We start from the raw sequence: 25,214 nt of genomic DNA on the forward strand, positions 1-25,214 counted from the left end.
CACTTAAGCACTTCTTTATGTAGGCCTTGGACATAGTCGCTACTGCTCCTGGACGGAGGCATTGAGATCATCCAAATTTCGATGAGGAGTAGTAAAGGGCTCTCTTCCCGACTACGTTCTAGATAGCATAGTCTAGGGGGAACACTTTGGAGAGCAGAGTGGCTAAATTGACCAACTATACTTCAACAAATTCAACAATGATCTCTTGATCTTGTTGGTCTTGGTTGGTCTTGAAAGTAGTTGACGATTCGTCATATATAAGGGGCCTTCCCTAAATCCTTCACATACCTCATCACAGTCCAATCACTGACATTGAGAGCCTTAGTATGCTTCCTCGTCGACTTGGCCGGACTTGTGGTATCCACATCCTCCATGATCCCGATTTTCTGACTTTCTGCCCTGAAGCCAAATGCTTTTAATATTGTAAACAAGACTCTGGGAGCACCCTACGAACTTCATGATCTCCTCCACACTCAATCGAGCGTGGAGAAAATCAATAAGTCTTTACAGTTGACAATTGTTTATTTTTGAAAGTTTTTTATTATTGTTTATTAACTTGAATATTCCATACTTTTAATAATGTAACTTAGTATTTTAAAATGTTCCACAGATTGATTTAGGGTCAATTCTACCATTTTAAATCGCAAAATATATAGTATATGTAGTGAATCAACATAAAAGTAACCTGAAACAAAAATAAGACTGGAATAGGGACTCGTTAGAGTGCAAAACTCCACCTATTGGCATTTTTCCTAAATGAATTATCATTTTTTCTTAATGTTAAAGTAAAAAATGAGCGAAGTTGAACATATTGAATTTAATAAATTTTATTATTTTTTACGTTCATAAATAATATGTGATATATTTATGGCTTTTTAAAATTGTCCCATAAATAATTGGCTCTAAATCGAAAACTACAATTCCAAATATTATTGAAATCTTTTGAAGCATTTAATTTAACTGTTAAAAATATTCAAAATATGAATTTATTCAATTTGACCCCCTTTGGAATTTTACAGCAACCAATTTCTTCCAAACCACAATACAACTGGCACGTACTACATCATCTAAAATTTGGTTTCATTTCTTCTCAAGGATTGCCATGAGAGCATCCTTACTCCTTGAAGGATAAGCATTAACCTTCCTCTCCAACATTCCCTAAATGGAAAAGTTCAGGGGATTTAAATCACCTGAAGAGGGCGGTCACATAGACCTGTCCCCACAATGCAGAGTTTTTTTTCCTGGGTGAAGCAAACTTCTTTACGTGGAAATGCAGTTTCAATTCAGGCCTTTATTTTTGTATCCAAAAAGTCTAAATAAACTTTTTGATTGATTTTTACCTATGAGGAATCCGGAATATAGATGATTTTACACTAATTTGAAGAAGCCATAGTGCTCCAAACCATGATTGACTCTGCTTTTTGCATTTTCTAGGCAAATTTTTGGCTGGAATCAATGCTGCTATATGGTTTTGCCAAGACTCTGTCATTTTGCTTGTTAAATTTCCAACTTACAGTAAATAACATTTCCTCACAATAAATCAATTCTTTGTACAGCATGCTAGTTGAGCAAAACTTTGATTCTCTTTGTAATGGGACCTTTTGGCAAAAGATGACGATACTGAATTTTGTAAGTTTTGACCCCAATGTCATCTGTTACGATCTTGATCATAGTAGGTCTGCTTTCATTATGATCCTGGGCAGTTTTTGTATAGATCTTTGTGGATTTCTCCGAATTTTTACACAGACACCCTTGACCAACTTTGGAGTTCGACCAGTTTTAGTTGTTCCACTCCCCTGCCCCCCCCCTCCTATTAGATTCAATTCCATCCTCAAATCGCTTTTTGTACCTGTAAACAATTTTCTGATTGACCTTGGCAATCTTCTGGATTGACTTGGAAGGTGTGCCAAGCTTTTAATAGAGTTATATTATGTTCACTTAGGGATTTGTCCATTTTATGCAAAAATCGTATGTTCCAGGACATTTATAAAAATTTAATGATTTATTCACATGTACTTTTGAAAAAAAATTATGTTAAACAACAAAACCTCATATTAAGTCTTTAAAATATGGGACAATTTCAAAAAACATGCCTATTTTTTTGTGTGCCTGAAAGTGCAAAGAAATGATTCATTACTTTAATAAAAAATTTATCTGCATACAATGTCAAAATCCCTTTAATGTAGTGGTAATGTCACCATTTTAAGTTAGCACTATTTCTTTGTTCAAAATATAATTTCAGCTCGGTATCTCAAATTGTTCAAAAGAGATGGCCGATTATGTGTTTTTGACATGTTTTGTGACTTTGATTTTTAATCTGGACTTTGGATCATTAATATTTTGCTATATGAAGCATATTTATTAAACAATTTATGACCCACATTTGAGTTATGTACCTTAATATATTTCAAAGTTATTCTCGATTAGATATTTTTGATGTTTTGAGCTCTCAAAATTTAATGACCTCTCACTAGTACTATATATAACCTTTGTACCAAGTTAAATCAAAATAGATCTTTAACTTTTATGGTAATCCTGGTGACCAAGAGACAAATAAAGGCTAAAAAAAATAAAGAAAATCCCAATTTAATTTTATTTTTCATTTTTACATACAGCTCAATATTTCATAGACATATTTGATTCAATTATAAGTTTTGACTTCAAATTTCTGGGATGAGCTAATATACCCATGAATTTCAGCTATAATTTAAAACTTTTATTTGATTCATGAAACTTATATTGACACTGATATGGCTTTTCTAACCAAAGTTGTCAATATTGCCTACTTTAAATACAATTTGCGAGACATCCAAGGGATTTATAAGAATAATTTGTAAATAGAAATTGATGATAATTCGTCAAAAAGTACAAATATGTACACATAATTTTGAAAAAAACCATTCTAGCTTGCTTTTATGATGACGGCCCCCTCCCTTCCCTATAAAGGAATTTTTTATTCTACCTGGAAAACATAATATTTGAGTTTCTTTTCAAAAAATTGTATATTTGAAATTTAATTTATAAATTTTTCTCCAAAAAATTTCCGCTTTTTCTGAACAGGTCTGGATTTTGAAATTTTTTTCGAAAAATTTTATATTTTGAGAATAGCTATGAATTTTTGAAATATTTTGAGAATAGATATGGATTTTGAATTTTTTTGTGAATAGATATAAATTTTTGAAATTTTTCTCCAAAAAATGTAATATTTGAAATTTTTCGTAAATAGCTATGGATTTTTGAAATTTTTCTGGAAAAAATTGAATATTTTAAATTTTTTTCCAAAAAAATTTAAATTTGATGTTTAATTTTTGATATTTTTTACAACAAATTTCTATTTTTATTACCAGCTCTGAATTTATAATATTTTTTGTTTTTAAATTTAATTTCTTCAGAATACCCCCAAAAAAAAAAAATATATATATATTTATATAATCCTCCGAACGCCCCTGATATTTGATGATGATTGATGATGTAATCATATTCTCATTCAGGTTACTTCAGATTTAAAAAAAGAAATGGTTCTTATTTGCAACGAAATGCAATGATAAAGTATTGATTCATTAACAATTATAGTTGATTCATTTAATCTCTTCTTTAAACCTTTTTTCTGATTTATTTATTGGGGATCGGTTGTCATGATTTTTGTTACAACGGCTCTAATAGCGGTTGGAGTCTCAACTATTGATGCATGCTCATATTAAAATGAATTAATTACCCCTTGTAAAAGCATTATAGCCCGTCACAATATATTGAAGTCATCTTGAATACAGTTCCTACAGTATTTTTAACTCTTTCAATATATTGCGATGGAATATAAAATTATGATAATTAATTGATCTATCAGTATATCTGTTAAAGAATGAAAGTAAATTCACATATACATTATTATCATTAATTTTATTTTTTCATTTTCTGTATTGACAACAACAGTCCATGTCCAAGACGAAAAGAGATTGACACATTGTCTGGAGTGCGTGGAAGCTCTTGCAATCGAAGACGACAATTTAGTGGCTCCACTGTTAGTGTTGCATCTACAACAAGTTCTGTCAGCTCTGCAAATTCAGCTGCCTCTTCTCCAGCCTCTACAAATAATAATAATAATAACAATGCCAATATCAACAATCATCATCCTACAGTTGTCGTTGGAGGCTCTGATTCACCTCTTCCCTCGCCTAAATTTAATCGTAGAACTTCCGAATCTCGTAGAATCTCTGGTGATCACGACGGAGATTCAATTTTGCCCACACCACCTGGTTCTCCATCAACTGCCCATTGGCGAAGCCGACTCAATTCACTCAAAAATAACTTTCTTGGATCTCCACGATTTCACCGAAGAAAATTACAAGGTATGTTGAAATACTTTAGGTGAGTTTCCACGTCACATTAGACTCTCCTTTTTTTGATTTAATATTTTTTCAAATCACGTTTTCTGCAGGGATTGTCAAAAATAAAAATTTAGCAAAGTTTGAAGCCGCTTAGGCCATTTTTACCGTAGTACATGTCATTTTAATTTGAAAAACGAGATTTTTGGTTAAATTTGGCCATTTTAGGCCCTTTTACCGCTACAAATATGACTCTATGAGTCAAAAATTGTACCTTCAATTTTTATTAGAATTTACCTTATCAGTAAAAAATATTGATTTTAATGATTTAAGGGGGGGTCTAAGATGTGCTCAATAATTATATAAAACACAATATAGCAATATCTAAACCTTGTTCACGGCTGGCTTTCTGAAACAAACAAAGATGTAGATTATTTTTCTTCAGCTGTTTTAATTTTTTTTTATAACTTGACTCCCGCATGATTTAAAACAGATGATTCTAGGTATATTATGAACTCAAGGAAAGTATTACATAGGATATGGATTTTTTTATTAAATTATTTCAATCAAGGGTCTTCGTTTAGTATTTGTATCATTTCGTACTCAGTCATTGATAAGATTTTCAATTCAATACCGGTTCTACAAATAATAATTAACAGTTGGCAATAAGAAAAATACAGAAGGTTAGCAACCGTATGTTTGTTTGGTTTTTGTTTTTTTTTCCAAATTATTCCTTTCCCTTTTGACAGTCGAGGTTGAGAGGGGATAAATTGACTGTCGTAGTTAAAGTGATCATAGTTGAGCAAAAAGGAGAAACACTATCTTTTATAGAATAGGGGGACACTGCAAAAAATGAATCAAGGACTCGACATGTTGTAATATTCAAAACTCGATAATTATGCCTTTTAAAATGAAGAGGTTACGGGATGTAAAAGGCTTCATTCCTCCAAAAAAGAACCAATTATATTACAAAACTTATAAAAGCACTATAATATCCAGAGTCTTTAGAAATAAATTATTCATTCCCCAACATGTTGTTTGCGTGGTGTACATGTCCAATATATGTGGAAACTCACCCTTAAAATATAGGCATTCATCCTAGACCTGTGTCGGTCCTTATTTAGAACTGAACATTGCAGACCCGTCCAGTTCAGTCTGGCATATCAGTCCTAACAACTTATAAAGTTAAGTCCTTGATGACGTCACTTAACTTAACTTATTCTTTTTTCAATCAGTTCTAGGACTGACAGACTTAAAGACCGACAGTCCTAAGAACTGATAGGACCGGTTCTAAGACTGGACTAGACCGATTAAATAAAGACCTACACAGTACTAATTTATCCATGTGAAGAAGGATTGAGTAACAAGTATGTTTTCATTACAGAGGAGGTGTCCCATACTCCAGAGTCTTCTCCTGAATTGACGAAACGATCATGGTTTGGAAGTCTGATGTCAACAGAAAAAGATGAGACATACACCATTATTGTGAAGGGGAAAGTATTATCCTCAATTAAGGCGGATCTCGTTCACGCTTTTCTATCTGTAACTATACCAGCGATTTCATATTAATTAAATTAATCAACTTTCCTTTTTTAGATTACGGATTTGCAGCATAGTGTAATTAGTCCCTTGTCTTTTCGGCTTGAATATAAAAGAGGCTCAACTGCTCCTACAATGTTTCAAAGGCAGGTGCGAATGGACGTGGAAATTAGTAATATCAATAAAACCGATTCGAAGAAAATTGATGCTCTCTATGCTATTACTTTTACTCTCTTGTCCGGTAAGACTTTATACAATATTATAGGGGTTTGTATATTCTAGATCTGTATGAGACCGTTATAATTTTTACTAATTGGGTAGTAAAATTTGGTTTACAAAAAAATCGGTGGCCCCACGTCATTCCTTTTGTAAAAAAGGAGAAAAGAAAATTTATATTCACATACTTAAAAAAAAAAAAAAATATCGGTCTACGATTTTCATTTCGTTTCTTTGTTAGAAAAGTAATTTCGAATCCTCATTTTTTAAGAAAATAAACTGCAGGGCCCTTTTTATGTTTATTTTTTAAGCATTTCTAACTTTAAAAAAATTATAAAAAGTCTAAATTTTGCAATGCTTGATAATCAAGTGCGACCCTAAACCGACCTTGCTTCCATCCCATCCATACTGAAATGATTGATTTCTTTTCCAGGGAATATTCGTCGATTCAGACGAATTTGTGAGCACACACAGAGTGTTGTCTCAGTGGTGCGTCGTCCTCCTCCAGCCTCACCACGTGCTCAACGACGTTGCAATCCGTCCTCAATGAACAACAACGAATCTTCTTTATCTCCAAACTCTACACAACAACAACAGTTAAGTGAGAGTTCTTCATGTAACTCGGACATTTCAGATAGGCTTTCAGAACGACTACAGTCCGTTACTCCTCCAAATCCTACATCCAATAGTTCTTCTATTCGAACACAGCAGGTAAGAAAGCATCTCCTTCATTTAGCTTTGAGCTTTCTATGAATGTATCTCTACGTTTTATCGATACTATATTCTCAACCCCCTTTAGTTGTTCATTTATTTCAGCATATACGTACCTATTTATGTTATAATACCATTTGCAATTTATAGATAGAGTTGTAAATTCCAATCATTAATTGGCGTGTGAAATGTTTAGTAGTTGGCAATTGGTTTATTTTTATTAACAATTGCTGCAGCCATTTGTCTTTAAGGCGAAATGGTTTAGGGCGAAATGGCCTGAGGTAATATAGTTAAAGGCAAAATTACCAAGCACCCGAAAGAACACTATTTCTAAAATTTTAAATCTATGTGAGGACAAATCCCTGTTCGTGAGTCCCTCAAAGCTTGGCCCTTTTCGAAGGATCCTTTAATTCTAATGGGAATTAACTTCAAAATTCTAGCTTCAAAATACTCACCAGAGCAAGTACTTTAATTTATTTTTATTAAAAATAGTATTTGGCAAAATATACAGTAAAAACATTTTTGCGAAATATTAAAAATGGCGCTCCAGCCAATCCGCAAGCTCAATTTTTGTCATTTTTTTGTTGGAGTTTTAACCTTAATATTACATTTTCATTCCTACAAATAAGATAATACACTGAACCTCTTGATTTTGAAAGGAATACTTGTTGAGGTTTGAAGATTATAAAATAAACCCTTCGTATGAATAAAATGTTGATTTTAAGTTTCCAAAATTACACACCTTGATACTTGCACACGTACGATAGATGTTGTCAATGTTGGGGGGTGGGGATTTTTACATAGCGAAAATGTTTAGAATTTACAACTCTAGTTTAAATAAATATTTTGAAACACAGTGTTTTATTATAGTCACTTGAGGTTTCCAAATACATATTTGTACATATTGTATTCATGACTGTATCTCTACTACATGTGTACATTAAAATTAGCGTTGGATTGGTCCTAGAACTGCATTCATAATCAGTTTTTCTGTTTCCCCTCTCAGTCTTTTTTCTCTAATCAATCCGATTTTTTTTAACATTCATCAGTCCTAAGGACCGATAAGTTGTTCCTATGGTCCTAGCTATATTTTTATTTTCCTCACTTCTAGCTAGGATTGAAGAAAATAATGTCTGATAGCTAGAAGGTATAAAAAGGAGTTTTATACCTTCTAGCTACAAGCGTCCTACATTAAACTTCAAGTATCTCATCTCTATGAAAGAGGTTATGATTATTGATGAAAATGGTAAGTAATTTCGGCCTGTTACAAAATAATAAACCGAAAATAAACAAGGATATTTGCAAGAAATTTCTCCGATGTCGATCCTCAATTCCACACTGAGTCCGACAAGGATTTACAATGATAACTCCACAACAAATCATGAAGGTTGCTCTCCGTATTTTATGAGCACACACAAATGTTCAATCAGGTTTTTGAATGTAGTAGAACATGAAGTTAACTACTTAGGAGTTAAATAATAATGACAACCCCTGAAAAAAAATATCCTTTCTCAGATTACAGGAAAGCTAAAAATAACCCCATTTTTCATCACTGGTTATGATAAAACTTCAACTGTTGTAGTTAGGATAAAAGACTAATAAGAACCGGTCACAAAATTAATCAGAGGCCGACTGAATGAACTGCAGTCATTTTAGTTTGTTACTCCTTCTTCGACCAATACAACACTAATTGCAATACATAACTAATGGTATATATATTGTTAATTCAATACGGATATAGTCCATCCTTAATCCTAATAGTCCCCTTTATATTGTGATTAATTAATTAATTACACTATCTATAGTTTTATCTTCCCTTTATTAGTAGCATTTTATTATAATCCTCCTTTACAATAATTATATACCTTTCATAACCTTATCATTTATAGGGAAATAGAAATGGAACCCGATGTAGACCCCATTCGGGTCCGGTAGACATGCCAACCATGTACAATACTTCAAAGGTGAAATGTGTATATTTTTGGCTTTTGATTTCTTTCTTAATACCTACATAATAATACATACACAGGATATATAGACATTAAGGAATACTCTATTCATGGACCATCCACTCTTTTTTTAACCAACTTAAGGCTGATTTTTTTATTTTTAGTAGATTGGTTATGAATGGAAAGGGGGGGGATGGAATTGAAGCAATCGTATAATAAATATATAAACCCTTGGACAACATTGAAAAAAAATACATTGATTATGTTTTTTGACTCATTGTGACTGGCATTTTATTAATCCACTCAAAACAGACAAACAAACTAATCAAAAAATATGGGGCATCAATGAAATTGCCTCAGCCTCAGATAGATCTCTGGAATATCTATATCACCATACCTGTTATAAACTTATGTTACATTTTTTCATCTCAAAACATTTTACATAACTTATTTTTGGTGTATAAGACAAAGAAAAGTAAGAAAAAGTGAATAACAAATTTTGACTGCTGTCTTTTGAAGGTTGTTAATAACTGAAAATGAAGTGGATTAAAAAATAGTGACATCTATGTGTGAAGCCCCGCACTTATACGCCCATGTGTTATAACATCAAAAACACACAATTTGATCTCTGTGCTTGATTAGAAGTAAAATAATAAAAAATGAATATCAAAGAACCTAGTTTCTTCGGGGACTAAATCTCATATCCAAAATGACCCGTTAGCAAATTTTGTTGTTGCAAACATTGCACATCCATGTTATGTCCTTTCAAATCGTAATAATTTTACACACTAGACTTGAGTCTTGATCAGCCTATCTATTCAATTTGACTCTTAACACAACACAAGGGTTAAAGAATCAAAAGATATTTTTGTAGTTGATGTATTTATTTTGTTAGTAGAATATGATTAATGAAACAAGCCTTTGTAACTCCCAAAGGCATTCATTAAACGATTGTTTTAATTCAATTTTCTCATTCACTTCATAACTTTTCTAGTAAGAGAAAAAATGGTGTAAGCAAACTCACCTTTGGAAAGTTAACCACCATAATTTGAATGTAAATAATAAGGTATTAAAAACCTTATTGTTGATCATTTCGATATCCTTTTAAAAATATTTATTTTGTACATATATATATTTTCTGCTATGATAATATTTGGGATCTGAGGGGATCATTGAATGATATTTGGGATAACATTTCTAAAAAAAAATCACTAATAGTAGTAACTCGGCTATAAGCCGATATCAACCAAAGCAATATACTTATATTTTCAAAGTAACATTTAGCAAAAGTTTTGTAATTAGCGAGGTATTTCCTATAAATCGAGGACCCCAAGGAAGAGGGGTTCTTATTTCAACCAAACTGCAAATATATAGTAAAGTCATCAGTGCTGAGTTAATATTTAGAAGGTCAACTCTTTAATTTTATAAGATTTTTCAAAACAGTCTCTGAGGTTAATGCATGATTATTTTTCATAGTTGTACAAAAATTTTTGACATTCCTACCACCAGGCTACAAGATATACATTAGCATAATCGATTCATCTCTGTTTAAAATTTGTTTAACAGTGTCATCCTAATATATTTTTCAAAAGGCGAGTTTTCCTAGATCCAATAAAATAGCTTTTAGTTGGTCAAAAAAACGAAGGGAGGAAAAGAGTGCGTGTTACATGAATAAGTTCCATGAAAATCCCAGTGAGCGTAAAAATCCTTCTTGAGAAAATTATATAAAAAATATGGTAACTTACAGAAACGACATTTCTTCTGACAGATATTACTTTAAACCAAGGTAAATAGAAATACAAGGTTATACCATAACACGTGTACGACTGATGTTTGACTTCCACCACACTTTTAATAGTGACGTCATAGACTATGAGTGGTTGTGTGTTTAGTCAAATCTGTCTGTCTTGCCCAACAGACGGTACGATACATCAAATTGAAAATCCTAGGAAGGTCGAATACATGATGGCCAAACCTTGCTTTAAATTATAAAAAAGTAGTAGTGAAGGGAAAATATGTTCATTTTTAAGCGTGCGAGAAGACCTCGAAACACATAATTAATAAACAGTACTCCATCATCAAACTTTTGTTATCTTCTTTTTTTTTTTTTGTAATCAGTAGCAGCAAGAGTATGAGTAGAGATATGTTTTTTCTAAGAGCACAAGGAGAAGACGTGAGCGAGACATATGCTACAAATGAATTATGATTTTGGAGAGATAAAATGAACCCTGCTATAAAGAGGAGAACCTTCTAGAATTGAAATTGAAATACCATTAGTGCAGTGAAAATATTATAACAATATTTAAATTCATATAAATTAATTTTATTATCAATTTTTAAAGATAGGCGAGATGTTAATGTTAGCCCACACACGATTAATCAAATAATAAACAAAAGAAAGAGGACAAGCATCCACTATTTTTTTCTTTTTCTAATCGTTATACTTAGTTATTTCTTTACACACATCCCCTCTTTAAGCATGAGCAAGACAGATCTCACATTCATAGCTGCGTTAGTTTGACAGAAAATTAGCTTAGTTCGATGGCCATCATGTCGTTTTTGACGTCATCGAAAAAAGAAGTTCATCTTTACAGGCCGAATATGCTCCTTTTCCCTCCACTAAGGAGCTAATATATCCTTAATCCCTAATTTTTCTAAATAGGGAGTAATAATTAATAAGAAAACTAATTTATTACAGGTTATCCTTATTGTATACTTTTTTTTAATTTACGCTCGCCGGGATTTCGATCCTTTTCACATTTCTAAGAAGTCTTTGCATACATACATACATAATATGCTTGTTATTAACTTATAAACTTTATTCATTATCCCTATTTTCTTTTGGGATATTTCTCTTTTTCTATCTTCCTCCTACTTATACAATCATTACAGAAATATGATTAAGCATTGACCTCTAAGTAAGCCAAAGCAAGTTGACGTGACGTATTACTCTGATGTAACCATATATACATATTAATATATTTATGTGGCTGAATACATTCATACTACAAATGTTAATAACTATGTTGTTTGGTTTATTTATTTATTTTTGTTTTGCATGCAATCTTAATTATCAAATATACATACATAACTTCTTTTCTTTTTTTTCTTTTTTTTTCTTTTAAGCACACTCATAAAACTTTTAAGAATGGAGTTAAATTGATTTCAATGATATATTTTTCCTTTTGCTCTTCCTCATTTATAGCTTTTATTCAAGCACTTACTGAATGGAATAGGGGTCTTCATATTTGATACTTATCAAATATGTGCAATAATGTAGTAATCGAGAGAGAAATAGATCATAACCGACACGCAGTTAGGGATATATAGAGTAGAGTGACTAATCGTTCTCTTTTTCACCGACATGAACTGTTCTTTTTACAACCAGTTAGTGGATTTTTTTAATATAAATTTATGAAATGTTGTGTTTTATAGAAAACAAGTAATACATGCTGCTGCAAATCGATTTCATTACAAAATGTGATAAAACAAAAATGATCCAGAACAAAAATCAAGAAATTGAAAAAATCCCAATTAATTTTTTTACTTCATATAGCATATACGTACATATAGCCAAACATTGTATAGACATATTTGAGTCGAGAAATTGACGATGATTTCTCGAAAAATACAAATGTAATCCTCGTTCAATTTTTAAAATAATAATTAAAGATAGCTTTATTTTTGAGAATTCAAACAGATATTTTTCTTTGACACAAATCCAAAATTCAATGTCCAAAATATATTTTGTAAAAAAAAAACAAGATCCAATATTAAGCTTATTTTCTTCCTCATTTTTGGAAATCCAGATATGGTCACTCTAAGCTAGAGAGGGGGAATACTGTAACAAAGTGAAATAATCATGTAGAGCTCTTGCTAGCTGTCTATACATAGAATCCCAAAACTTGACCGCCTCAGTACTTTGTCTCTGAGCAAGAACAAAATGTGGGACTCCAACCCGATTACAGGACTTGAATAAGCAAAATACAGTTCGTGCTTCCCGTCACATACCGTTATTAGTGCTGTTGATTAGCAAGTTTATACATAGATAATAATAAAAAGTTTTACTTGAGGGTGCTGATATCACATGTCAGCTATTGCTGGGGTAATTTATGTTTTATTTATTGTAATAGGCTAAGATTTCAAAATATATACATGTATGTATATCAAAAAGTTTTTCCTACAATAACAATAACAGCGCACTCAAGCAAACTAGAGTTATCTACGGTTCTACACCATTGGCATATCCTTACCTTTATTATATCACCCAACCTTTCACGTAGAGAAAAACTGGGGAAATACCCAAAATCAGTTGATAGTTAGACCATTCTTCTCAACTATGGAATATTTTCTCAAATAGTGTAGAGAATTGTTCACAGGTAATAACACTATAGAACAAAATGAAAGTCTGGAGCCCCTGCAGGTTGAAAGCCATATTTATTATTGTTATTTCAGCCGTAGAACACGAATATAACCATTAAAACTTTGAACAGATATAGGTTTTGCCTTTAAAACTTTTTTTGAATAAGTTTTTAAGGTATATCAACAATTCAGTGCCATATTTCGACATGAAAGAACTAAATCTACGAAAATAAATTGATAAACATTTCAGCATTTGATTTTTTTTTAAAACATTTTTAATAAAATTGACCAATAATTATCGTTCAAAATCGACCTTTTTTAAAGACAATTTTTTCTTAATTTGAAATATAAAGTCTATTCTATGACTTCAGGTAGGATATAAATAAATTGAATAGAAAATAAAAAAGATATTAGCTTCTAAGTAAGGTCCTTCATTTTACTCGTTTTTTACAGTTTTACAGGAGTTTATACACATTTTTTTTTATTAATTGTAATCAATATAAAGTAATTAATAATTCATTTTTCAAATGCTGCAATGTTTGCATCAATTTTTATTTACTTTAATTTTCATCTTCGTGTCCAGACATAGCACTGAGTCGTAGTTAAACCCTAAGAACTTAGATTTTAAAAAAAAATTCAAAATCTACAATTATTCAGAAAAAATAAAATTCATTAGAAAATAATTTCCAAAAATCTCCAAGTGTTCTCAAAAAAAAAAAAAATTAAATTTTTATTGTAACATTTTTTGAAGAAAAATTTCAGAAATATATAGTTATTCAAAGAAAATTGAAAAATTATATTAAATCTTAAATATAAAATTTTTTGAAAAAAAAAAATTCAAATATTAAATTTTCTAGTGAGTGGGGAGCTATTTTTTTTTTTTTTTCATCACTTATATAAGTAATAAATTGTTAAATACAATTAATAAATAAGAATCAAAATCGCAAATTAAACATTATTTTCCTAATGCAGATTCCAGAAAAAACACCCGATTCTGATTACTCGTCCCATCACGACATAATGCATGTACGTAATGATTGTTCATCTTAGATGGACTAATTAAGCTAGTTGGCATAAGGGATATAATATTTTTGTAATTGTTAAGCCACTATGCTCAGTGTTCATTCAATGCCTAACCTAGAAGTGAAATTCTCTCCCAATTCATAATAACTGCTAAAATATTGTGTACATGATAATTTGTACATATGTATATAGAATAATATATTAAAACTGCTTTGTTCCTAATACCATTTTCAGTCTCATCACGCCTTAATTACATTAATGTCCGGCCTACGCTTCTCTTGAATATATTTTGAATTCCATCCTCTTAATAAAATATAATTAATTATATTAGTACATAAACTGATTCAAAATAATTATGTGATTTCAGGGCCGTCCGCTGAGGATGGACTGGAGCCCCCCCCAACCCCAAGTTAATGAATTTTTGCTTTTTACTGTAAAATTTAATATTTTAAATTTAATTTTTCAATTTTTTTCCTCAAAAATTTTATCTTTTGCGAACACCTGTGGATTTTTGAAATTTTTTCATAAAAAATTCTTTTTTGAAAATAGCAATGGGTTTTTGAAATTTTTTTCCAAAAAAATTAATATTTTTAATTTAAATTTTTTTTTTCGAATAGAATTTTTTCTCAAAAAATCAAAATAACTCATCCCCCCCAAAAAAAAAAAAAAAAAAAAAAAATATATATATATATATTCCTGCGGACGGCCTGAATATGCTCATAATGTGTAGAATGAATGGTTCTTTATTTTTCATAATTCTTTTCAAGACCATGGCATAAAAGATAATTATAAAAAAAACAAAAAGAGACTTTCTAAGGCTTTCTAAGAAATTATTTTTTCCTTATCAATTTATTTTCTTTATTTAATTATTTATTTGACGAATTTGATTTTAATCAGTCACGGTATGGATATTAATGTGTGTATTTTTATTATCTTTTTGTAGAGCACTGGAAGAAAAACAAGCATTGGTGGAGGAGAAGAGGATTCTGGGCAGAAAGGAGGATCTCAAGCATCCGATAATTCGATTAATCACCGCTCACTTTTGAACAACAACAATAATAATAATAATAACAGCATCAATAACAATAGCATCAATAATAACGCGAGTCGGAGTAGCATAGACAACATGGAAGAACAGCAACAACAGCAGGGAGGGAAGAAAGGCCAAGAGGATGAGGATAAAAAGTCCATCAAGGAAGGAGATGATTTGCGTAAATCTGAGGAAAGCAATAACGGTGGAGTTATGAATGGAAATGCACTTAAAGGATCCGCCACTACAACGTCTACGGATTCCGATCCTCGTCTTTGATGAAGGCCACGCCTCGTCCTTGCCCTTAACAACTCCTTCATTTCATCATCAACCCAGGAGTATTCTTCGAAGCAATTACCTCAGAGCTTCCAGAGAGAGTGTTTATTCATCCACCTCTTCTTCCACTAATAACAACAATTCATCATCCTGGACTGTAGGCGGATCCTCAGCCAACTATAACTGGAACACGATATCTGGATCAAATAGAAGAGGAGGGAGTACGAGACGAAAAAGATCTTCTTCTTATTCCATGACCCTCACTACGAGTTTTCAAGGAACCCCTCCATCCAAAAACAATCAAACCCCTTCCTATTGGCGTCGAACGGGATCTGTTACTTCTCTGGATGGAGAAGAGGACTCTTCTCTGGATAATCATAATCCTTATTATCAAATACTCAGAAATAAGGAATGTTCTTCTCATGATTTACCTGACTTTGACTTTCGAACAGAAACGGAAATTCTCATGAATAGAACACAGCAATTATTTGGTAAAAGCGTTTCTACTCAAGAATGGGTTATATGAACACTTTTTCTTCTTCGACTTCATCATTCCCAGCTTCCGCAGACTCTCCCCATCCTCACATGAAATATGATGATCATTTATTTTTAATCCATTTATGTTTTTGTTGAACAATATTTGAATATTATTATAATTAATTACTATCCTCGATAAATATGTTACTCCACCTCCCTACTCATTCCCCACCTTTTATGTTTCGTTATAAATAATAGGTACATATTATATACATACTTCATTGCTTAATATACTTTTAACTAATAGTGTGATTTGCAAGCCAATACGCCCTGTACTCTCTTGTTTTGCAAATTATCAGAGTGGCCAAATAACTTATTACTTACAATTAGAGAAATACCATTTTATTTCAAATACATAGGACAAGATGATGATCACTTTTTTCCCATTTTCAAAAGAAATTATTGCCTCAATTCTTACGACTTTACAATATATATATATATATATATATAAGTAAATAATACATTCATTGCAATTTTTTGAATTTTTGCATTTAATTAGAATTCTTTTTTTTTTTTGCTGATTTTCAATTTTTTGTTGTTTTTCTTTGTTATGTCTTATTAGGAAAACGTTATTAGACTATGTAACATATTACTACATATATATATTATAATCCATTATTAACTAATGCCTCCAAATCTTTTTTCTTTCTTTTTTGAGGTATGTTGCTGTTGTAGGTCTGAATTCCTTATTAAGTTAAAAACATTACATAATAATATTATATACATAAAAACCTTTTTTGAAAATGAAAGAACAATTGACAAAAAACTTACGGAATTAATAAATGCAATTGAATTTTTTTATTGCTAATTAAATAGTGATGTGTCGACTGGAGTCGAGTCACGTCGAACAGGCTCGTGATTCTGAAGGCTGAAGGTGTGTCATATTTAGTGTTGTGTCAGTTTTAATTTAGGACTGCAGTCTCCTCCGGTTCTGTCTCGGTCTTGTCCAGTTCAGTCCTGCATATCAGTCCTAACAAAGTTTGGTCCTTGATGATGTGACCCAACTTTATTTCTTCTTGTTTTAATCAGTTCTAGTACTGACAAACCGAAGGACCGACAGTCTTAAGGATAGGTCCTAAGACTGGACTGAACCGAATAAATAAAGACTGACACATCACTAGTCATATTGTCAAATTTGTCTTAAGGACAGTGTTTTTGTCAAAAAATGAAAGTATATTCTAGAAAAATGATTTTTTTGGTCACAATTAGAAATAATTAATTGTTATAAATAAATAAAAAATCATCTCTTCGAAAAGGTCTTTCCAAGACTATTTATTTTCTTTAAAAAAAGTCATTCCCAAAAGTGTTGTATTTTCTAATATAAAAATCATTCAAAAAACATTCCTTCAAAAAGTAATCCAATCTTAGTAATTGCCTTGAACTTGAATCTAGTTTGAAAAGGGGTGTTAGAGAAAAGTTAAGTAGCTAGACACGTCCACTCTCCATATATTAATACTTTGAGTTCGTACTTTGTGAATTACTCAACCAATTTTTTTGCATTATGAGCACCAATGAGCTAATATTTTTTAGAAGCTGTGAGATCATGAATTCGTTTACAAAATCATGGTACATAATATGTCTAGTCCGTTTCCTAGCTCAGAGATCAGAAGAAAAACCTCATTTAAAATTGTCAACCCTAAATATTTGATGAAGTTTAATGAATAAAATCAAAACGATTCTATAAAGTATGAAGTCATTTGAGGGTTTTTTGAATTTGAAAAGTGACTCATCATTTGAAAATGGAGTCGACACAGCACTATATAAAAACACAATAATCAATCATAATTCAAATTTTAGATTTAATTGGGACTCTTTGATGTACGCAACTGCCTACTTGCCCTCTATCCAGTCAAAATCTGAGAGGATCTCAATTTTTAAACACTAAGAGGAAGTCGATGTTTTGTCAAAAAAAAAATCAAATGACTGCGTGGCGTTTTTGTTTTTTGTTTTTTTGTGATATAAACTTTGCTTTGAACATGGATTTTTCTCATTTCATAATTGATGTTTTGAGTCATAATTATCCTTTACAATCCTATTGAGTTTGCGCCATGCGTCTGCAGATAAGTGTTGCTGGACGTTAAACAGTCCCTTTAGATTTCTCTAACTCATTTACTATCGCAGTCATTTAGAGAATAAATGATGTAATTTATAAAAAGATACAATTACAGAAAAATCAAAAAAAATTGTTTTTTGTTTGTGATATGTATTATAATTAATTAATTAATTTGTTAATAGACATACATGAGGAGTGATTGAGTTGAATGTAACTCAAGCAAAAAAAAAAAAAAAATTGTAACATTGTGTGTTATTTTTTTTACATTTGGGACTGATGCGAGACCGATTTTAAGTATAATTAATTACCATGAATTAGGAAGATATTTTTGATTGTTGAGATTTATACATACATTTAATACACATTTTAAATAATAATTTTACTAAGTGAAACAGTTTAATTAATTAATAAGTGAGAAATTAATTGTAGCAGTCTTTCTAAACTTTGGATTTGCAGAAAGGAACAAAAGTTATTAATTGAAAACAAAGATTGTTATTAATGAATTAATATTATTATTATTATTATTATTGATATTTAAAACTCATTATAATTTTGTAATTTCATTATTATTATAATTACTAATTAACAATATATTATTATAATTATTGCTATTATTCATATCTATTGCTGAACTTTGCTACAAGATACTTAAAATATTTTTTCTCTTGTTTATAAATATATTTTTTCGGACTAAAGTTAAACTATTTTCTTCGTTTTTTAATTATTATTTGAATTACAACTGCTTCCTTTGTTTGGTCCCATGAAAGGGACATTTTCATATCTATATTACTAATAGTAATATAGATATTATGCCTCGTTTAACAACTTAGGAAGGGATTTGAATTCAATGAAGTATGATTGTTTCATCAGATCGTTTAATGTTGAATAGCAAGGCCAGATATTATTTGTCTTCAAGATATAAAATCCCCTTATTCTGCATCTTGTTCATCTAGCTGTCACTTTTGTATTCTGAGAAATTACCATTATTTATTCACAGGAGATTGGAGACGTCAGTGGGGTCTGTCTTTAGTCTCAAAGTCCATCGATAACCCCAAGTGTGTGAAGGAATTATCAAACTCAAGAGACGGGCATAAAATATTCCTCCACAATAAGTGGGGGAGTTTATTTATTATATGTGGATGGACCTAATGTTGGGTGTTCTGCCCTCTTTCCGGCCATTATCAATACGTGCAAAAACGATATTTATCCTCTCTTGATTATAGGTGATCTGAATTGGATTTGTATAATTCAAAAACTCACAATCCAAATCTTCAAGTTCTGTCTAAACTCATCATGGAGTTAAAGTTACATGATGTCATTAAAATTCTAAGTCTATAACACACAAAGTCCAGGAGAAGTGGGAAGAAATCCTCATGGATCCATTTGGCCTTTGCTTTCTCTTCTATATTCAAGAAGATAATAAAGGCATGCTATCGCCCTCATCCTAAATCAGATCATAAAATGATATACATCAATATTGAGCATAATACGACTAAGAAAAGGCTTAGAATACCCAGATGGGCAGTGAAGGACAAAAAATTTATCAAAATACAACAAACACAACTAAATTCATAATTATAACCCTTCTTTTTAATCCAAAAAAGATTGATAATTTATTTTTTTAACAGTTAGATCCACCACCTTACAATATACTTTTAGAAACATTTGGAAAGTTTCAATGTTACAAACGGAGTTTGAAGATGTTTTAGATAATGGTTCTCTATTTTTACGAACAATTACAAAACATACTGGAAAACTATTTCGTACCTCAGAGATAGTTGAGACGGAATACAAATAAAAAAACTATGTTGGAAACTAACCCATCAAAAAGACTTACAAATTTGGTACGAAAAGATCGATCGACTACTATAATCAAGAAAATTATTGAAAGTGGCCTAACAATCAATGTTTAAAACCGTACCATACGCGCTTCCAAAGGCTTATTGCGGGTGATAGAGCTAATTTTCCTAGATGTAAATCAGGAACACATACAATTTTTATGGAAAATCGCATTTCCAAATACATAAAAAGGCATTTTAATAGTAATTAACCTTTTGGACCCGATGGTATGTGTGAAAGGATTTTTACCCAATGCGTGGATGAGGTAGTTCCCTACTTAGTCCAAGAGGGAAAATCCATGGAAATCTATGAGAAACTTCCAAAATCAGTTACTAAAGGCCAGATTGTTCTTATTCCTAAGAAAGATGTGGCGACGGACAATAATAATCGGAGACCGGTTATAGTGATCAATTAGAACTACATAATTATTTCTCTTGTATTCTTGCAACTGAAATTGAACCAGAATAGGAAGGGATCAAAAAGGCTTCCTCAAGGGAAGAAAGATTTCTGACATTTCAAGGAATGTACAATCTGCCATTGAGATTGTACAGGAAAGGGAAACTTTTGGAGGTATGATTGCTGTTGACTTCAGCAAGGCTTTTGATTCTATTATATATGGGCATGTCATGAAGATGGTAAAAAAACTCCTTCCTAATAAATAATTTAATCCTGTCAGTGCTCTTCTCTTCAATGGAACATCAGTTATCTCTATGGGTGATAGGAAAAGTGCCCCTATAGCTTTGGAAAAGAGTTGTCGGCAAGGCTATCATTCAGCTCCCTTACTATGTGTTGCTGCACTAAACAATCTTGCAGGATGTAACCTTCAGTAGAGAATCGATCTATATAACTTCTTATTAATTCCTAATACAATTACAAAGCAACAGCTATTCCCCGCCTGGCCGAGAAAGCAACCGGAATGGAATCTAGCTGGCTCAATTAATTTTTTCATAGAATTTGTTTACCTTCAATCAAAAGACACAAGGAGGAGGACTATCTCTACTAGCCAGAATAATCCCGAAAATATACCAAAAAAATTCATTGATCTTACACGACATCCGAACGTTGAGTGGCGATCCACTATCTCATCAAGTCCGTATTAATCTTGGCTTATCCTAAGAAAGGATTTTATAAATAATCGTCTGGATAAATTTTCTCCATCTTTAACAGCAATTCAAAGGATTCTATGGAAAGGAACACCGTCTTTTTCATTGTCCTCGACCAGTCAGACAAAATTGCAAAACGAAGTTTTATTTTCAAAACCTAGTAGAACCCAGAAAATTGGAATGGTTGGCTTTATCAAATAATATTGTTTCAATTCAAAAATTAAGGCAACAACTCAATGTTCAACTGTGGTAAATTTTTTTACCCACTCATAAAAGACGAGAATTTCATACAATGCCCGTTCCATGGCATTTGAGAATGTCTTTAGAATCAAATTTTAAGGAAGGTTCAGAAAAAATATGCAACAAGCTTTTAAAAGTTTTAAACCTACTCATATCATGGAAAAAGAGAATTCAGAGCTCAATTGCGAACATAAATGATGGAAAAAGTTTTACTTTGCAATTTCAAATCTCCAGAGGATATCATCTATTTTTAATGTTCCTTGCAAAGATTGTGGGAAATTATTCAATACAGCAGCAATACATGTTTTTGCTGACTGCCCTGCTCTTTGCATTATGAAGGAATTGATTTCCCTTAACATATCTGGACTACGGGATAAGTTCGTAATTCCTCTGCTTTTATTCAAGGGTCACATATAATGTCGCTAATGCTCCAACAAAGACACGTGACATGAAGTTTTCTCTCTCGAACTGTAAAAGTAGAATTTCTAGAATGTTAGCCTGAAGGCAAACCAGTCAGAAAGGAAGAACTGAGAGCCATTGTTATCGGTACCGCTCCAAGGTATTCAGCATTCACCATCACAATCCCTGATCTAGATGGTCAGTCGGTGAAATATGCAGGGAATCTTATTCACCTCTACCCTTCAAGTTCGAATAACAATAGGCAGTTTCTTTGTCACCTGATTCGCACCCATAGACAGTTCTGGGCCTCAAAATTTCAATAGTTGTCTTTTTTTATTGTCATTGAAACTAAAGCTTTTGAATCTTTTTTATTATTAATATTTTAATGTGAAGTTTTAAGATTATTTTAATGTTTGTTTTATACATATGTAATTAATATTTTAGAGAAAATGCATGATATAATGTACATTATCTGTTTACCATGTTTAAAGTAATCACGTCTTGTTAGTTGAGGGATTTAATTATAAACTATAATGTTTATTTATATATTTTTGTGTATGTAGCTTACCTAGACCAATAAAGAGAGAAAAAAAATAAAACATTTCTATAGCACAAACCCCATTATGACTCGAGTATTTGCTATCATTTAATTATGAATCATAAAGGGAATAATTACATAATGATTTGAAATAACTACAAAATATTTCAGTCCTGTTGATGTCCGCAGGCTCACCTACGTTTTTGAATGTAGAAAATGTATTGCTAGGCCATATATATAAATAAATGTTGCTTACAAGGAGCCATGTCTGTACAAGTCGCAATTTATTCCTCTTCAAATGCATTATTTCATTACAACATTCGTCATTCTAATGAACAACTATACATTGGTACTATCATTCATTTTGATCTATTATTATGTATATATGAGTAATATAATTCTGAACTTTATATTGTGCCACAGAATACTTATCATTTAGTATTTTTTATTGAAATATTCAAAAATACGACCACTCAAATGTCGATCATCCATGGAATATTAAATTATCCCATGACCCTCATCCCAAGGGCTATAAATCCTTAATTTAAAATTATTCATCACATTATTTAGTTGTATCTTGTACAATTTGCTTATACAAGTAGCAACTTGTACACATTATATATAACACTCTCCTTGAAATATTAAAAAGAAACGGAAGAAATATGTACAGCGGAGAGGAAGAGGAGTTCTGCTTCTTGATTGACGCTAGGGAAAAAGAGTGCGTGTGATTGGAGAGAGAGGAACTTGAAGGGAATGAGTCAACTAAGTAATAAGATTGTATGATGTAAAATGGTGTAATTGTGATTTGAAGTCATGGAAAAAAAGTATAGGAAGTAAAAGGAGTTAGTAGGGATGATGACGTGAATCGGTTTTGGCAATCACATATTTCAATAGAATTTATATTTGATTTGTAGTTCGTAAGTAGTAAGTAAATATCATGGGTTCGAACAAAGATGAGGAACTGTCAGAGAGGCTGAGATGTCTTCTTCATGACTCTCTAGTGGGTCCCAATGAAGATGAATATGAATGGATCACGGAACATATTCGTGGTATGATTGAGGAGGGGAGAGGGGAATGTATATTTGATCTCGGAGTGGGATCCGACTCCCAAGGAGACGAAAGGTGCATTTCCTGTCAAATACCATGTTCTGATTACCTTAACTTCCTTCCTTTTTCCCAAGGGTTGGACTGGACTCCGCGGAATACGATGCCTCCAAGGCTACTTTGGAGTCGATCGTTCAATCCCTACACGCCGAACTCGTGCTCCTTCGTGATCGTTTGATATTGAAGACGAAACGAACAAGTCAGTTCCTGATTCGGAAGCATGCGGACGGAAAGGATTTCATGGAGATCCGCGTGGCAGTGGTAGGGAATGTGGATGCGGGGAAAAGTACTCTCCTTGGAGTTCTCACTCACGGAGAACTCGACAATGGAAGAGGATTTGCTCGTCAAAAACTTTTTCGTCACAAGCATGAGCAAGAGTCAGGACGAACGTCCTCTGTGGGCAACGATATTTTGGGCTTTGACTCCATAGGAAATGTCGTGAATAAACCAGACCATGGAAATCTGGATTGGGTCCGCGTCTGTGAAGAATCTTCCAAAGTTATTACTTTTATAGACTTGGCAGGTCACGAACGCTATCTAAAAACAACCGTGTTTGGCATGACAGGACATGCCCCGGATTTTGGAATGTTAATGATTGGAGCCAATGCTGGTATTGTGGGCATGACTAAGGAACATTTAGGATTAGCCCTTGCGCTTAGTGTTCCTGTTTTTGTTGTTGTTACAAAAATTGACATGTGTCCACCTAATGTACTTCAGGATACTTTGAAGCTCTTGGTTCGTATCCTAAAATCACCGGGATGCAGAAAGTTTCCTGTTCTTGTTAAATCCAGTGATGATGTTGTACTTTCAGCGACTAAATTTGTTTCCGAACGACTATGTCCCATATTTCAAGTAATTAATGAGTTATTCATATTAGGATACCTGATTTTTTTCATTATTATTATTATCATTCCTAGCTGAGCAATATTATTGACGTATTTTCTTTATTTTAAGGTCTCAAATGTTTCAGGCGAAAATCTCGAACTACTTAAGATGTTCATGAATTTATTGAGCACTCGTAGTCCCAATACTGATAATGAACCAGCAGAATTTCAAATTGATGATACTTACTCCGTACCCGGTGTTGGTACAGTTGTTTCGGGTAATAATATCTAACATGATCTACGAATGAACTAGTTCATATTAATATACAAAATTAACCCACTAAAAAATTGGTAGGTACAAATCTCGTCGGAACGATAAGAGTAAACGATAATCTGTTACTGGGACCAGACCCTTTGGGCAATTTTACTTCTATTGCCGTCAAGAGTATCCACAGAAAGCGAATGCCGGTCACTGAAGTTCGAAGTGGTCAAACTGCATCTTTCGCACTTAAAAAAATAAAAAGATCGGCAATACGGAAAGGCATGGTAATGCTGGCCCCCTCTTTGGAACCACAGTCCTGTTGGGATTTCGAAGGGGATATCATGGTACTTCATCATCCCACAACCATTGCTGCCAGATATCAAGCCATGGTTCACTGTGGATCCATTCGGCAGACAGTAATATATAAGTTGATTGTATTAGTCATTGAGTTATTTACTTTCATACTCTTGTTAAGGCATCCATTACAAAGATGAGTGTGGATTGTCTCAGAACTGGTGACAAGGCATCGGTTCACTTTAAATTCGTCAAACATCCTGAATTTCTCAAAGTTGGGAATAGATTAGTGTTTCGGGAGGGGAGAACAAAGGCTGTGGGAACAGTTACTAAAGTAATTCCGTACACCTCAACTGCAGCAATGATTTCAAAAAACAAACCAGTAAAAATGATACGGAACGAACAGCGAGGGGAAAGAAATAGGAATCAACAGAACACAGCTACCGCAACATCGGGAACTCTCAATAAAGTTTCGGCAGAAATAACGGCCAAGTCGTAAGTTGTATTTGTGGTTTCCTAATTTTAACCTCTAACTCAATTTATAAAATATTATAAATTATGTAATAAGGAAAGAAAATAAAAACTCAAAAAGA

At 32.2% G+C, this 25,214-nt stretch overlaps 2 protein-coding genes across 4 annotated transcripts in view; both read left to right on the forward strand.

Moving 5' to 3' along the window:
- sff (sugar-free frosting) overlaps window positions 1-16,181 on the forward strand; it is a 100,251-nt gene extending 84,070 nt beyond the window's left edge. The window contains exons 8-13 of one of the 3 annotated variants that reach the window (XM_040714792.2): window positions 3,931-4,346; window positions 5,707-5,864; window positions 5,919-6,102; window positions 6,511-6,788; window positions 8,678-8,752; window positions 15,066-16,181. In XM_040714792.2, coding sequence (XP_040570726.1) covers window positions 3,931-4,346; window positions 5,707-5,864; window positions 5,919-6,102; window positions 6,511-6,788; window positions 8,678-8,752; window positions 15,066-15,431 — 1,477 coding nt within the window. In that variant the 3' untranslated portion in view covers window positions 15,432-16,181. Of the gene's footprint in view, window positions 1-3,930; window positions 4,347-5,706; window positions 5,865-5,918; window positions 6,103-6,510; window positions 6,789-8,677; window positions 8,753-11,629; window positions 11,833-15,065 lie in introns of those variants that run through there. The other 2 variants (XM_071889079.1, XM_040714793.2) reach the window with 2 other exon arrangements.
- A 6,610-nt stretch (window positions 16,182-22,791) lies between these two features.
- On the forward strand, window positions 22,792-25,214 carry GTPBP1 (GTP-binding protein 1). Its single transcript, XM_040715847.2, has 5 exons — window positions 22,792-23,259; window positions 23,319-24,093; window positions 24,196-24,343; window positions 24,421-24,743; window positions 24,803-25,214. Exons 1-5 carry the CDS (start codon window positions 23,075-23,077, stop codon window positions 25,118-25,120), a joined length of 1,749 nt encoding a protein of 582 aa, XP_040571781.1. The 5' UTR covers window positions 22,792-23,074; the 3' UTR covers window positions 25,121-25,214.

The sequence above is a fragment of the Lepeophtheirus salmonis genome, chromosome 6 (genome assembly GCF_016086655.4).
Source record: "Lepeophtheirus salmonis chromosome 6, UVic_Lsal_1.4, whole genome shotgun sequence".
In the NCBI taxonomy this organism is placed as follows: domain Eukaryota; kingdom Metazoa; phylum Arthropoda; class Copepoda; order Siphonostomatoida; family Caligidae; genus Lepeophtheirus; species Lepeophtheirus salmonis.